Genomic DNA, 16,057 nt, shown 5'->3' on the forward strand with positions numbered 1-16,057 from the left:
ATTAGATGTTACTGTGCTATAAACAACCACAATTATGTTTTGTGACAGCTACAGAGGGGTGACAAATTAAAGGAAACCAACGTTTCATGTTTGTAAATAGACTTGCCGTTAGTCCTTCACTGCTCCCGGAGCGTCTCCCCAGCTAATCAGCTTCCTGCTTGTTTTCCGGCTTAATCACCTCATTCCCCTCCCCTGAGCTTCACCGCTCATCTCTGCCTGCTTTTCTTCCTCTCATCAGATTATTTTGTATTTGAATCCTGGTTTTCTATTCAGTCTTTGTTGGATCTTTTGTTTTGTCAGTTTTGCCTCTCCTGCACGGACCTTGAATATAACAAATATTAATAATATCACAGCAGTGCTGTATGCTACCACTTCAGAGTGATAATAAAACAGATGCCAATTTACAAATATATGTGGAATCTAGGTTTATGAACAGTGGCAGTAACAGACCCGCCGCAAGCGCTCCTTGACGAAGTGCAGCTCCTCTCTGGAATGAATGGACAGCAGGTAGGCTCCCATCATCTGACAGGCCAGAGAAACGGCGGCCCAGTCAAAGGGCTTCTTCGCCACCAGGTACTCAGCTCCGCGGTAAAACACCCAGGGTTCGCTCTCTGTGGGGGAGCCAGGCGGACAATTACAAAACCGTACACATCTTTAAGTAATAGCATTTTAAATACATCAATGGTATAATGAATGAATTCACAGGTCTAATTGCTGACAGACTGATGCTGTTTCACATCAAATAATCCATTTCTACTTAGAAGAAATACATTTTGTTGACTCTTGAAATCAAACTTACTTGAAATCCATAAATGTTATATACACTGCAGTCCTAATGAGCTATATGTCTTTACAATCTGTACAAGACTCTCAATACGGATAAAGACAAACTCCAGAAAAGGTAAAGCAAGGGGCTGTTTATCCAGGGTAGATACATGTAGTAGGAGAATTACGATATGGAGAAAAACAAATACAATAAAAATAGGTATAGTAAAAGCTAAGTTATAATATAAAATATGGTATTAAGTGAAATAAGTTGGGTTTTCTTTGGGTTGTATTGAATAGTAAGTCTCAACATTTTCTGCCAAACGAATGAAGACATTCATAGAACAATTATAATCGTTGAAAAATAAACCTTTTTAATGCAGTTATAATGTAGTCTTGCTTTACCCTGCAGAGCCATATTTTACATTACATAGCAGTAGAAACATAAACAATATCTATAGTATCAGTGTCTGTAAAGCTTGTGTTTTCCAGAAGATTCCACTTACGCTCATTGTACCAATAGGGTTTTTTCAGTTTATCACCTGCAACATAAATCAGAGTTTGGGTAAGTAATTCAGTACCGATGTGTGTATGTGCAGTATGTCTGTGTGGACAGTGGTGGTGTGAGGGCGTTTACCTCTGGACAGCTTGCAGATCCACTCGTGTTTGGTGTCACAGGGCTGTGGCGTGAGAGTGTTGGTCAGGTCGCTGTACACAGCACAGTCTCTCCTGTCATCCTCCTCGTTCTTATCCTCTACGAAAGACGTCACCACCTGCACCAAAACACACACACACAAACACACGCACACAACACAACCGTAATGGATACACCCTCTGAATAGTACTCTGTTAAAAGACATTTAGATACTTTGTACTTACAGGAGACCCATCAGACCACTCCCAGACGCCAGGATATTCAGGGTCTCTCTTATTTAAACCCACCCAGAACCAGCGACCCTCTGTTCTAAAAGGAGAAGCAGAACGGGAAAAAAACACAATGCAACAAAGTCAGTCTGAGAAAGTGTTTTAACCTTTCAACATTAGAGCTTTTACCCTTGTTTAGACTTTAGACAAAAAAAATAGGACATTATTGTGTCACTGTTCGTTGTAAATTATCTTTTCATCACATCACTGGTATCAGATTTGGCTGGGAAATCTGGGGAATATTTTCACAGGTAGAGAAGAAAGAAAGTGAAAATTGTTGACTAATCGGGTAATCTCCTCTATCACATCATACACAGATACGGTGTTGGCCAATAAGCCTTCTGATCTGTCCTGTCTTGTTAGAAGTCTGGCAGATTTCTGGATGTCTGCAAATCGTCTTCAAATGAATTCTCAAAAACAATTGGCCCACAAAAACCTGCATGAATGGATAAAGCCATACTTTCTTTGCAAACAACAAATATATAAGTGTCCTTTTTTTTTTTTTCAACATGACAGCTTCAATTATCAAGATCATATCAGCAAGCTTGTCCAGTCCTGCTTTCATCATCTGAAAAAACATTCAAGATTCGGACAGTTTTAAGTTTTAAAGATGCAGAGGTCGTTGCAAATGTCTCTTCAGGGTTGGACCACTGCAATGGTCTTTTTAAAAGGTGTAAACCAGAAATCACTAAACGGGTTCGAACTAGTACAAAATGTGACAAGAACCTGCTCGTTGTTCCTAGATTTTAAACTTTAAGGTTAAGGTTTGTTTGCTGTCAGGGCACCCCTGCCTTATCTTTTTTAAAATCATGTCTGCAAAATAAAGGTCTCCTTGACATGTCGTCATACTCTGCACATTTTAGATTTCTATCTTATGTCTGGCTCGATGGTTTCTGTCCTGTTGATTTTATTGCTTTTTTAAATGTTTGTTGTAAGTAAAATACCTTTTAACATTGCTTTTGTTTTATTTTTGTAATAATATGATTAAAAATCAAATATTGTCATTAAACAGCCCTGCAAATGAATTTAAGATTTACTTTATCATCATAAAACCCAAACCTAACACCTACTTGATTCAACAAAAGTATCTTATTATTGCAGCACATCCACCATTGTTCACAACTGCAATTAAGGAACTTAGGTGTTTTTCACTGCAAGTGTCTGGTAGATCCATAGACAGATTATAAAACAATCCACATTCAATCCTGAAAAGAATAATTCAATTCTGTACCCACTGCTTAATGCACATGCAATAAAAACATCTCAACTGATGCATTTATCATTTCATATAACATTCCTGCACTGACGAGGCCCAGAGGGCTGTACCAACCCTTCAAACATGGTACTGAGGAGCTGCTTAACAAACACCTGCTCCTCATAGTGGTGGAAACTGGCCAGCTGAGCCCCGAGGGCCTGGCAGAAGAAATCGGCTTCCACCCAGGAACGCTTCATTAGGATTTTCTCATCGTGGAACACCTAAAAGAGCAACACTCACTGTTAGCTGAGAGTTTCAGGTTAAATGGACAACAAACATTGTCAGTAAGGCTGTGGAGATGCATCATATAAACAGTTTCTGTTTTTTCCTGTATACATTTATATATTTTTTCAGTTCAAAATGTCGCTGGCAAGAATGAGAATAATATATTATATACTTTCCAATCCAATATAAATGTATACAATCGAAATGTATACAGTACTGTACATGGGGCAAAAAAGAAAAGAACAGCAAAATGTAGTTCTGCTGTAAATGTCACCAAGTGCATGCTGGGATAGGCTTTAGTCCCCTGTGACCCAGAACAGGATAGAAAATGAACAGATAGAAGGAATCGTTTGTAGATTTTAAAATCAAATATTTAAGTTTCAAGGTCTACTTATGACCACTTGGCTAACGTTAAAAGTCAACCTAACTTAAGAGGAGAGGTAAGGAGAGACGATAAAGCTGAAAAGATGAATCAGAAATAACAGTAAGGACAGAGAAGAGATGAGGATGATCCTACCTTAAAACAGTAGAGCATCCCAGAGTGTGATTCCCACCCTGGAGGACAGGGGGCGTAAGCATCAATGCGGTGCTCTGGCAGCTGGACTTCGTGGTAGCTGCTGATGCTCTGCTTGCACACTGAAAAGGCCTTGTAGGAATTGCAGTCTTTCACTTCCCAATGACCCAAAGCAGGGCCACCTGACATTGCAACACACCCACCAGCGCTGACTAAGAAAAGGAAAAAAAGGAGAGGAAAGAGTTGAAAAGAAGGAGGGAGAGTTACATTAACACAGTCACAGTATACTTGTTCATAATAAGCAAATAAAAAATGCCTACCTGGTTGGTGTTTGTTCCAGTTTGTGAAGGTGAGAGGCAGCAAGGAGCCATTACGAGGGAGCCAGCTGTACTCTCCCCTCTTCTCCACATCCATAAGGCCGATCCAGTAATACCTGCTGCTGTTGGTCCCACTCTCGCTCAGCAAGCTGTTGACAAATGCCTGCTCAAACCTGCCAGTACGAGGAAGAGGAGAGGAAAAGTAAGGAGAGAGGCTCCGATGTTGTCACAAATGAAGCACAATATACAGTATATATATATAATTTGCTTGATAAACCACCTGTTTTCCACAGTAAGGAGAGGAGCTTTGCAGTAATATCCCATCAGTGCATCGTTATGGCTCTGTTCATGGCTAGTCACCGTGTAGCAGGAGTGACCATGTCTCTTCCAGCCCTGCAGCATCAACAAAACAACAACCAACAACAATGTCAGTAGAGAGACAGACAGAGAGGGACTGCAGTGACGTGGTACCCGTGCGTTTGTGAAAGTGAAGGCGGACTATTGCAAACAATGTTCTGTTAAGTTAGTTACAACTTAAGCTACTCTTAATGCTGCTTTGTCACTTTCTGACTGGCCTGTGGGTCGACTACTATGCGTAGTTCCACTCTGCTGACTTTCCCATTCACACAGACGTCGGGTCGGCGCTGCTCTGGCTCTGTGACTACCTATGTTACCGGCTCAGAGGCCCAACAGATCTTTCCCCCTATTCTGTCTCCATACCTTTCACACAGATGGCGCAATAAAGGCGCAGCAGTCCCACAACAAAAAGGCTGTGTGAAAGGAGCTAGAGCTTGTGATGTACAGGGAGAGATGAGAATGATAGAAAAGATAAGATAAGATTAAGAGTCTTTTATTAGTCCCACAGTGGAAGGAAATGTATAGGGTTACAGCAGCAAAAGAGGATAGTGCAAATATCAGTATCATAAATAACAGATGAAAAATACAATAATGGACTAAATACAATAGCCAAAAACGAGACATTTTATCCAAAAGCGATTCTCACATTTTCCGAACTGATTCCTGTCTCTCATTGTACAACACAAACAACTGATATCTGTCATTTATAATAAGAGCCCAGTCCCCACTGAATCGCCTAAAATGCATGGGATGAGGATTTGGGGGTAGACATTACTGAGGTCCAGTGGGGGGGGGGCATTCTTAAACTGGTTCACTCATCCTCCATCTGCACCAGGCACGGCCTTTTACAGAGGAAGGTGCTCCATAGAGCCCATTTCACCAACGCTAAATTGGCTAAGATATACCCGAGTCACAGTGATGCCTATAACCTACCACGGCCACATGTTCTGGGCGTGCCCGAAGCCTGCTGAATTTTGGTCCAAAATATTTCAAACCCTCAAACAGGCTCTTAACACAAAATTAGAACCAAATCCTCTGACTGCTCTTTTTGGGCTCCCTCCGTCTAAAATCTGCCCATTACTACACAACGTGTTGTGGCCTTTACCACCCTGCTCGCCAGACGTACCATCCTACTTAAATGTAAACATGTTTCTCCGCAGACTCACAAAAGTTGGATACGTGAAATGTCCATGGTTAGAGAAGTCGAGGTTTTCACAGAAGGGATCTTTGACAGCATTCCACAAAACTTGGGACTTTTATTAGTAATAGTCTTACTGTTATTTCTGACGAAACTGAGGACACTTCCTAATGCTTGGAAGGAGAGACCCCCCCCACCACCCTTCCTTTTTTCTTATTTTTATTTTTTTTCTCTTTTCCCCCCTCTTCTTTTTCCTGAATTACCTTATTCATTTTCGCTATAATTAGCTATAGTTTTTTACTCCATTTGGTTTCATTGTACTCCAGTTAATTACTTATGTTATATGCTATTCAATTATTTACCTGGTTACTGTGACCGTGTCTGACATGGGTTGTCGGGAGGGATAGTGGGCTTTATGTTGGGGTTTTTGTTTCTGTTTCTTCACCTTGAGGCAGATGCACTGATACACTGTATATGCTCTCTTGCTCTGATCATCTGCAAAATGTAATCAAAAAATTTGGAAAAAAAGAAGCAGCTAAAAACAGATAAATAAAAAAGTATACACATAGAATATTTAACCCGGTATCTAAAATCTTCAAGTATTAAAAATTAGTACTGAATGTTCGGCCAGATTTTGGATCTCTTTTACTTACTTTTTATTCAGGCTAAATTCTTTCATTCAAACACTAATATAATAGATCTCTGGCTTTTGTCAATATTAAAAAAATAGTTTTGCAGTTAAAAGACTAACGAGTCTACAGCCACGCTAGCGGCTCTGTGAGGCTGCAGTTAGGTACGGCAGGGCTTCGAGCAAAATGCTAACTTTGACAGTGCAAGCATGATGATATTGATAAGGATTTTTTTTCACCCAGTTCCCTTTCTTAGTTTAGTCTGTGACATGTTTATATTTGTCAAGGTAAGGTATTATTATTATTGGCACTTACATTAAAAACCTCCAAGCTACCCGGTCCTTATCTAGAGCGAAGGTTATTCTATGTGTTAGTGTAAGAGTGCAAATATATGTAGGTCCCTGTGTTCGGTTGTGGGGTCGGAGTGTTTTGACAAGTGGTGTCAATTAAGCCCCCCCCCCCCCCCCCTCCCCCACCCCCTTCAGCCCATCTACCCCCCATCATCCCTATACTTGGGGTCCAGGGGCCTTCACAAACATTTAAATTAAGACAAAACTCAAAGCTTTCTTTTCAACTAGAGTGCCTGGAGTCATTTTATCAGCAACAGACACTACGGCAAACATTAACAACACAGACAATGAAGAGACTAAAGTGAAAAATATAGTTTTGTTTGCTAAAACCCTGGCTCGAGCATGTCCACTGATATTGCGCCTTCAGGGCCCTTTTTGCCCTCATGTTCCGGGGCATTAGGTAGCCCGATGACTCAGGAGTCTGATATTCTTGTAAACAGAGTCGAGAAGCAACATGAATGCCAGACAATACGTCAGCAGTCGAGTGAATCAGTTCATTGTGCTTCCGAAGGGGCAACTTGCTCAGACGTTGAACTGCTCCGCCTGGTGCACGTCCTGATCTGTATGGAGCTATTGTAACACTGCACAGCACATAATCTGCCTGACAAAGTTAAAAATAAGTCATATCAAAAAACCCAACTTGAACTTAAACTATGAGGCCGAGTTTTACATTCTTCGTCACATTTCGGGTAAAGTCAGAGGTAAATTTAAGCAGATTAAGTGTTATGTAATCATCTAATGTGTTATTTTTGATCCGCTTGTGCTGCAAAGTGAGGGCAAAGGTTGAGCTACTGTGTAAAACTGGGTTTCCTTGCCTTACATCACTCACTGAGTACACCTGGATGTGTGCGTGTGTGTGTGTGTGTGTGTGTGTGTGTGTGTGTGTGTGTGTGTGTGTGTGTGTGTGTGTGTGTGTGTGTGTGTGTGTGTGTGTGTGTGTGTGTGTGTGTGTGTGGCTGCGTGTGTGTGTTCCTACCTCAGGACAACCTTCATCCCAGGTTCCAGGCTGACGGACAGCAGGACTCTGGCTTGCTCTTCTGCACACAGCAGGCAGTTGCTCATCACATGACGCTAAAAGCCAGTTACCTTTCTGTGAAAGAGGTTAACAGTTTACTCTCACAACAATAGCACCTGACGAATATACTGTACATGAAAACATTATAATAAGAATTAAAGCTGACACAATTTGGCGGTTACATTGACAAATTCAATAATTGATTAATTCAAGTTGTTTGACAGTTACAGTTTCTCAAAAGACAGGTTTTAAATGATGAGTTTTAAACTGTTGGTCAGACAAGACACCACCTTGGGCTCTACAAAACTGTGACAGCTCAAGCAATAATTGAATATTTAAAATAATCAACAGTTGCAGCCCTAAAAGGGATTCATTAAATTTTAATTTTGAAGCTCACTTGTTATAATTGAGATTTAAGAGCATTTCTACATAAAAGAAGCACCAACACAGAATTTCCTACCTTCCTGTCTGCTTTGACACAGAGCGCTGCATCCGTCAGGTTATGAGGAGGGTGATACTGGTGCCAGAGAGTGAGAGTTACCGGAGAGCCATCAGACCACTCTACAGTCGGTGACGATGCCTGTTTCCAAAGACCGATCCACACCTCCATACTCTCCCCAGAAACTGAGAAACATGAGGGGACGCACACATAAAAATGCAGTACCCCCTTGGTATAGCCATCTTCCTCCTGAAACAAACATGACTTTGTATATCTGCACTGCATGATGCTGCTTACAGTTAGTCAGGAGGTTGAGCAGTATCTCCACCTCAGACAGAGAGTGGAGGCTGGTGAGGTTTGCCCCCTGAGAGCCACAGGCCCGGAAAGACTCCTCCCAGCTTCCTGCTTCTGTCTCCGACAGCAGCTGGTAGCAGAAACCATTATGAGGCCACCAGCCATTAGCACACTCTGTATGGATATACTGCCAGTTCTCTGTAAGAGGAAGAAGAATTGGGAAAGGAGAGGAGGAGAAATCAGAACGTGACAGACCGGAATAAAACAAGCTCACAGCAGACATTGTTTTGGTCTAGCCACCAACAGCGTAATAGAGAGAAAAGTCAAAAGTTCACTCCCCAGGTGCAGTGCAGCTGTTGAGGCCAAAAGCTACAAGAGCTAAGAAAGCTTCTTGTACATTTTGCACTTTGCGTCATAATTCATACCTGCTACAGTCTGGGACACCTCTGAAGATGCAAGGAAGCAGTCTGCATGTCAGGTATGAATGCTATGTGAGTGCACATGCTCTCACCTAGTGGCTCGGCTCTCCGGGTGTCGTTAGGTGTCTTCTTACAGATGTAAGGCAAAGCAGACTCACAGGACAGACTCTGCCAGTGACCATCGAAGGCTGAGTTGTACACTCCACACTGAGCGTTGTCCTGCAGCGGGCTGGCAGGCAGAGCTGATGGGAACACAGAGATGGGAGCAATGTTTTATTTTTAACCCCGGTGTTTTCTTCCCCATCTTTACTTCTTTATCGTTTAGGGTCCCACAAGCCCCAGAGAAATTATTCCTTTTTCTATTATAATAATGCAAAATCAACCAATTTCCTTTGCATATTTGATGTTATTAAACTCCAATATTTAGAAAAGTATTTCAGTGCAAACCCTTCCTTTTGCCACACACTGAGATTGCCCATTAGATGGTGACGTAGTTATTACACCTAACAAAGATATATTTAATATTTTTAAGAAAATGTACACTTTGTGTATTTTTGCTCTATTAATCAAGTTTAAGTTGTCCTCGATTTTCCATTATTGGGTTTATATGAAACTTGCATTAAATAATATTTTCTACTAATATTATATATTAGATGATATTTTAAAAAATGTTGTTGTTGTTGATGTCAATTCTGTATAAACCTCTTCTCAATATAATAATGAGTTAATTAAGATTATATATGTAACATGAGGGAGATATTAGATAACATGTTAGATCTGATTAAATGTTTTTGTTAAACACTTTATTTGTTGGAGCAACTTTTTCATTTGTTGCAGTGAAATTATGGGATTAACATTCTGGTGTTAATCTTTTAAATGATAAAACTGCAATCGACAGCATTTTTTAGCATCTTTTTTTTTTTTGCCCATCAACACTTAACGCAATCCAACATCATGTTAATATAAACTAATGTAGTTTCTCTGGCTCATGCATTTATTTATGTCATGCACACATTTTACAATCTGTTTCCACACTGTTCATTCAACTCATGAGCAACTTTTATGTATATATTATATATTACTGTATATACACTCTACATGATTAAATGTTGATTCTACTGTCTCTTAAATGCATTTGATGAACAGTAATATTACAAATGTAAAGTACTGCTGAATGCTAAAATCCCATGGAACGGACTCACTCAGGCATGGAGGGACAAAAACAGTACCTGTGGTGAAATTGACCAGTGATAGAGGTGCTCCATCAGACCACTGCCACCCCCGTCCATCCTTCAGGTGGTTCAGCCCGATCCACACCATCGCTCCGACACTTGCCAGTCGATCTACCGCAAGATGCAAACACAAGAATGTTGTTCACTAATCTAAGCAGATTTCAGTGAAAATAAATGATTGGTAAACAATCGGCGGCTCTCACGTCACTATGTGATTTTAAGAAACAAAATCAGGACATTAGACAGTGACAAAATACACACAGGGTGGTAGATCATCAACAAAACAAATGTGTGAAAAGCAGGGAGGACAAGGCACAAAAAATAATGTGAATTAGTATGCTTGAAGAACTTTTACAGTCTTTGTGTCCCACTGAGCAAGCAAAATCAACTAGTATAGAGTAGTTCAAGTGCGCCGTGTTGAGGATGTAATACACGTACAATACATGATGGATGTTTCATGCAGCAGCTCTATGGTCCCTGTATGCGTTTTCTACCAGATGCCTACCTCTGATGTACCTGTGCTCTGCCATGCTGGTGATGCTGAGCAGATTTCCACCTTGAGCCTGGCAGGTTGACAGCGCCTGACTCCAGGTTAGGATGGTGTACAGGTTGAACTGGTAACACGCACGCAGCTCCTGGTTTGATTCCCAGAAACGCTCACAACTGGAATCTACGAACAAAGCCATGAATTAAAAAGGCAGGAGGAAAGTGAGAAGGAAAGAGATGAAATTAGTCAGTATGTGCATGTCTTCAGGTGTGGGTAGGAGTGTATGGCGTGTCAGCAAAATGTCACTGACATTTTTGCCTTATATTGGGTTTGTTTGTTTTTGTTTTTGAGTCAGATAAAACAACCAAAAAAGCTCTGGTTAGGAAAATGTGAGTTGATTTAGACCCTAATAAGTAGCATTTGTTAATTATAGTTATAAGTTAGTTGTATAAAAGTTATGAATCTTAACCCCTAGGCTAACCAAGTTCTTTTCTTACTCTGGTGCGTCTGTGTGTCCATTTGTTACCTTGCACCGGACAGAAGCCCCATCTTTCCGCCACATCATAGCGAGTGGTGGTGGCACACCACGGCAGATGGTCCTCGCGCCCCTCAGTCGTGCACTCAAAGTACCATTTGTTGTTGTATTTAAAGGGCAAAGCACAAGGCATGCCATGTGCATTTCCCAACAAAGTGTGGATATCTGCAAATAAAACACACCTAGTATGATTTTGAATGACAAATACCCTGTGCAGGCAAGTCAGAGAGTCAGTGAGATGACTGTTTTGCATTGCGTACATGTGTCAAATGTCACCAAAGAGCTGTCAGATGACAAGTCGGAAAGCATGCAGGATATTTCAGGTGTTTACCTTCATATGGATATGAGCAGGGCCCCTCTTTGGGTGTGTTGTACCTTTTCCATTCATGATAGGAGTTTTTCTTTACCACCACCAAACGTCCGGCCACAGCCACCTTCCACTGGGACGCCCCTTGCAGCATGTTTCCATTGCAGCGCCACCACAGCACAGGGAGGGCCATGTCGCACTCGAACGTGCCGAGAGGCTGCGTCGTGTCAGACATGTTGAGGCCCAGGCACATGCTGGTGCCCAAATTGAAGAGGCGATGTCGGGAGACCCACTTCCACAGCATGCGGCGTGTGGGCTGCTCGCAGTCCTCCAGCACCAGGTTAGAGCGATCCACTGTGATGCAGCGTTTCAGCGGCTCGCTCTCCAGGATGAACAGCCCTTTTTCTGGAAAGAGATGGATGGATGGATTTGTTTCAGCAAAAAAGGATAGTGGGATGGTCTTACAAAAGGTCAGTTCAAACAGTAATGGTAGTTGAAGACCTGTGGGAACCTCTTATCTTCCAAAATGAATAAAGTTTGTTACTTTGTGTAACTAGATACAATAAGAAAACAAGAGGATGTAAACAATGATGAAAACAGCTGGATGAATGCTTTCTTCCTTCATGTCACTAGTGCATACAGGAGAAGAAAAACAAGTGTACTTTCAGTGTCCGGATACCCTTCATCTGTGTTTATTGACTAGAACGGGCTATGCAATAATACCAACATGCACATATTAAACTGTGTATCGGACGGGAAGAAGAGCGTGTTTATCTGCTCTGATCTGGACAAAATGAGTGTCATGATAATGGTGAGACTATTCGAAAACTTTATTTGAATTTTTTAAATAACCAGATTAATCAATCATTGGTTTTAGTATACAAGTTATAAGAAATGCTCTCACAATTTCTCAGCACAAGGTGACATTCAAATTGCTTGCTTTATGCAACCAATTATAACAATAAACAGCTGGAACCAGAGAACATGAGCCTTTTTTGTTCGACTGAACAACCGCATCGATCGATTATTATTGCTGTGGATTCATTTTTTTGTCGATCCACTATCCAAGTCATCAATTGTCTCCACTCGCTTCAGCCTTACCGCAAACATGATCAGGATAACCAGATTGCTGTTCAGTCTGAGCTTACACGATAAAAGAGCATCTGCACATGACATTATTTAGATTTCACATCATGAGGTTTTATGCTTACTTTCAATAATGAATTCACCTTGGACAGCAAATATGTCATTAACTTGCACATACAGCTTGTGAGTTGTCCTGTTTGATTTGACTTGATAATCTTTATTGTCCCCAAAGAGAAATTATTTTAGCTCAGGTCAGTATAATAATAATAATCACAGACAATACAATTATTAAATTAAAAAAGACACATGATTATTGAAAGAAAGACAATACCTTCTACTAATTCTGTGTACGTGTGTGTGCTTTGGGGAGTGTTAGTACGACATGTCCAGTTCGTGAAGGCAGAGGGGCCGGGGAGCGAGGGGCGGGGGGGGGGGGTTCTTCTAGGGTGTTGTGTCTGTTAAGAAGCCTAATAGCAGAGGGGATGGAGCTGTCCGCCCCTGTTTGTTTGAAATACAGGGGCAGCACATCTCCTGGCAGGTCTAAAATAGCAGGTGTTGAGGCTGCGAGTCGAGGGTCCCGCGATGCTTTCCTCACTGTTCTCTTTTACAGATAAACTGAATAACCCCACACTGGAAATAGTCTCTTCAAGGAGCAATCCACTGGATCTTGTGCAGTAATTACAGTCATAGTAGTGTCATAAATGCATGTATTCTAGACTACATTCATACCAGAAATGTGTACATCTATGTAATGCTTTTATCCTAGTGCAATAATGTTAACAATACCAGTGACATGTTTACATTTATACCAGCGAAATGTGTACATCTACGTAATACTTTTATTTTAGTGCAATACAAACTAGTGCAAAAGTTACATTGGATTTATTAATTGTCCTTTTTATGCTTTTATGATCAGGAGTGGTGATCATAACTGTGTTGTATTCTGTACAAAGAAAAAAAAGGCTTTCTATTCTATTCAATAAAAATCACTGTCGGTTATGTGAGCCCAGTTGCAGCAGAGAGGCTCAAACTGTGGTCCTGGGGCCAACTAGTGGACATGGAAGATACAGTAGTTCAGGTTGGTCCCCCATGTAAAAAGGAGGAACAGTTTAATTTCAATCACCATCACTTTCACTCTCAAACATGAGCACAATGACAACATGTTGCACCGGTTATTCTGCTCTCCACACAGAGACTCAGCGCAGTTATGTTCCATGTTACAAGCAAACAAAAGATGCAGACTTTAGACTTTATTTTTGCAGGAGGTCACGGTAAACGTTAGAGCAGCAGCTGCAGCCGGATGATTTTCACTTACTGTAAAACTCCACGAGCTGAGTTTTCTCCAGGACCTCATCGTCTTCCTCGGTGACACACACGCAGCTTTTCGCCAGCAACACCGCTACACAAACAGCCGCCACAACAGCTACAGAGTCGGGGAAACGAGACGACTGTGTTAACATTTCGACGGCGGGATGCAGTGTTGGAGTGCAAATGTCCGCACATTCCGAGGCTCCTGGTCAGAGAGGGTATTTTTGGGGTTGTTTTCTTCCCTCATAGAAAACTCATGGATGTAGAAAAAAGAGAAAAAGTTTGCCGAGTGAAGTTTTTCAGCGGGGGGACCAGCGAGCGACGTCACGTCTGACGGAGACGGAGGAGCTGCTGCTGCTGCTGCTGCTGCTGCTCTCTGTTTTCACTGGGACACAACTTTATTTAGACTGAACAAAACAAACAAACAGACGGACAGAGAGAGAGATAGATAGATGGATAGAGAGATAGATAGTTAGATAGATAGATAGATAGATAGATAGATAGATAGATAGATAGATAGATAGATAGATAGATAGATAGATAGATAGATAGATAGATAGATAGATGGATTGATAGATAGATAGATAGATAGATAGATAGATAGATAGATAGATAGATAGATAGATAGATAGATAGATAGATAGATAGATGGATTGATAGATAGATAGATAGATAGATAGATAGATAGATGGATTGATGTATTCATAGATAGAACGATAGATAGATAGATAGATAGATAGATAGATGGATAGATTGATGTATTCATAGATAGAACGATAGATAGATAGATAGATAGATAGATAGATAGATAGATAGATAGATAGATAGATAGATAGATGGATAGATAGATATATAGATAGATAGATGGATAGATAGATAGACAGATAGATACATAGATTGATGTATTCATAGATAGACCGATAGATAGATAGATAGATAGATAGACAGACAGACAGATAGATAGATATATAAGATAGGTAGATAGATAGATAGGTAGACAGATAGTTAGATAGATAAACAGACAGATAGATAGATAGATAGATAGATAGATAGACAGACAGATAGATAGATAGATAGATAGATAGATAGATAGACAGACAGATAGATAGATAGACAGATAGTTAGATAGATAAACAGTGGTGCATTAGGTACTTAAAGCTTTTACATAAGTAAAAGTGGTAATACCACACTAGAAATACTCTGTTACAAGTAAAAGTCCTGCATTCAAAATGTTACTTGATTTCAGAAAATATGGTTATAATTATTGAGAGATTCATACAAATATCTAATGCAGCCGATAAAGATGGGGCTAATTGTATTTACTGTATAGACTGTGTATTGTGTAGATTAATCTGCAACAATATATGCTCTTTTATTTGTTGATAATATTTTGTATAATATTATATGTATTATCTGAATCTGTAAAGTAACTGAAGTTACCAAATAAAAGTAGTGGAGTAAAAAGTACAATATTTGTTTGTATTTATAGTGGAGTAGAAGTATAAAGTAGATTCAAATGGAAATACTCAAGTAAAGTACAAGCCCTTCAAAAATTGTACTTAAGTACAGCATATGTGTAAATATTCTTAGTTACTTCCCACCACTGTAGATAGATAGATAGATAGATAGATAGATAGATAGATGGATAGATAGATAAATAAATTGTAGCCTACTGTTAAAGGTAATGGTACTTTACTTGAGTATTTCCATTTTCTACTAGGCTACACAGTTTTTACTCTCAGAGACCAATATTAGGCCACTTTTTGCTACAAAACTACTTTTACTCCGAGTATAGAGGCACTCCTTCAGTCATTTTGAATGAGACGGACACAAATGCAGTAGAAAGATTTCCTCATGTGCTATGTCTATTTTCGTTTTTCACAATATTCAAGGCAGCTTCCGAAAATCATAATAATCTGTGTTTTTTTCTTCATAAATCAACATTTTGCTATAATGGTTCTTTCTTATGACTATGGGTCCAACAGTTGGTAGTCCTTGTCTGTTAAATACGTTGGTAGGATAAAGGTTAATGCATCAATAATTATAATCCCATATTATTATACACATCATTCTAAACTGGCCATTCTGCTTAATGACTTCTGGTACTTTACTGCTAACACCTTTGGATTTTTTACTTTTACCTAAAAGATCTGAGATCTTCTTCCATCACCAGATAGATAGAGATAGAGCGATAGAGAGAGATAGAGCGATAATAATAATAATATATTTATGTTTTACATAGAAATCAACAGTATATACAATATTACAATAAGCTCCATCTCGACCAACTAGAAAAAAATGTAGTCGAATCCTTCTTACACATTTTTAAAAATCCAGTAATATATTATATATAAGACTCACAGAGTTAATGTTACACCGAGCACAGTGACTATTTTACTCATAATTCTTACATATTTTGTTGTTTACTCAAGTAACATTTTTATTGCGTATTTTTTTGTAA

The 16,057-nt window shown here is 40.0% G+C and overlaps 1 protein-coding gene across 2 annotated transcripts in view; it reads right to left on the reverse strand.

Moving 5' to 3' along the window:
• pla2r1 (phospholipase A2 receptor 1) overlaps positions 1 to 13,817 on the reverse strand; it is a 28,857-nt gene extending 15,040 nt beyond the window's left edge. The window contains exons 1-17 of one of the 2 annotated variants that reach the window (XM_083918184.1): positions 13,604 to 13,817; positions 11,227 to 11,607; positions 10,887 to 11,060; positions 10,379 to 10,543; positions 9,871 to 9,984; positions 8,734 to 8,883; positions 8,226 to 8,420; positions 7,950 to 8,113; positions 7,451 to 7,564; positions 4,281 to 4,393; positions 4,004 to 4,173; positions 3,687 to 3,895; positions 3,020 to 3,165; positions 1,645 to 1,729; positions 1,403 to 1,538; positions 1,272 to 1,307; positions 451 to 611 (exon numbers count right to left, since the gene is read on the reverse strand). In XM_083918184.1, coding sequence (XP_083774310.1) covers positions 451 to 611; positions 1,272 to 1,307; positions 1,403 to 1,538; positions 1,645 to 1,729; positions 3,020 to 3,165; positions 3,687 to 3,895; positions 4,004 to 4,173; positions 4,281 to 4,393; positions 7,451 to 7,564; positions 7,950 to 8,113; positions 8,226 to 8,420; positions 8,734 to 8,883; positions 9,871 to 9,984; positions 10,379 to 10,543; positions 10,887 to 11,060; positions 11,227 to 11,607; positions 13,604 to 13,748 — 2,658 coding nt within the window. In that variant the 5' untranslated portion in view covers positions 13,749 to 13,817. Of the gene's footprint in view, positions 1 to 450; positions 612 to 1,271; positions 1,308 to 1,402; positions 1,539 to 1,644; positions 1,730 to 3,019; positions 3,166 to 3,686; positions 3,896 to 4,003; positions 4,174 to 4,280; positions 4,394 to 7,450; positions 7,565 to 7,949; positions 8,114 to 8,225; positions 8,421 to 8,733; positions 8,884 to 9,870; positions 9,985 to 10,378; positions 10,544 to 10,886; positions 11,078 to 11,226; positions 11,608 to 13,603 lie in introns of those variants that run through there. The other variant, XM_083918185.1, reaches the window with a different exon arrangement.
• Between the last annotated feature and the right edge of the window lie 2,240 nt (positions 13,818 to 16,057).

Source organism: Echiichthys vipera (assembly GCF_963691815.1).
Source record: "Echiichthys vipera genome assembly, chromosome: 1".
NCBI lineage: Eukaryota > Metazoa > Chordata > Actinopteri > Perciformes > Trachinidae > Echiichthys > Echiichthys vipera.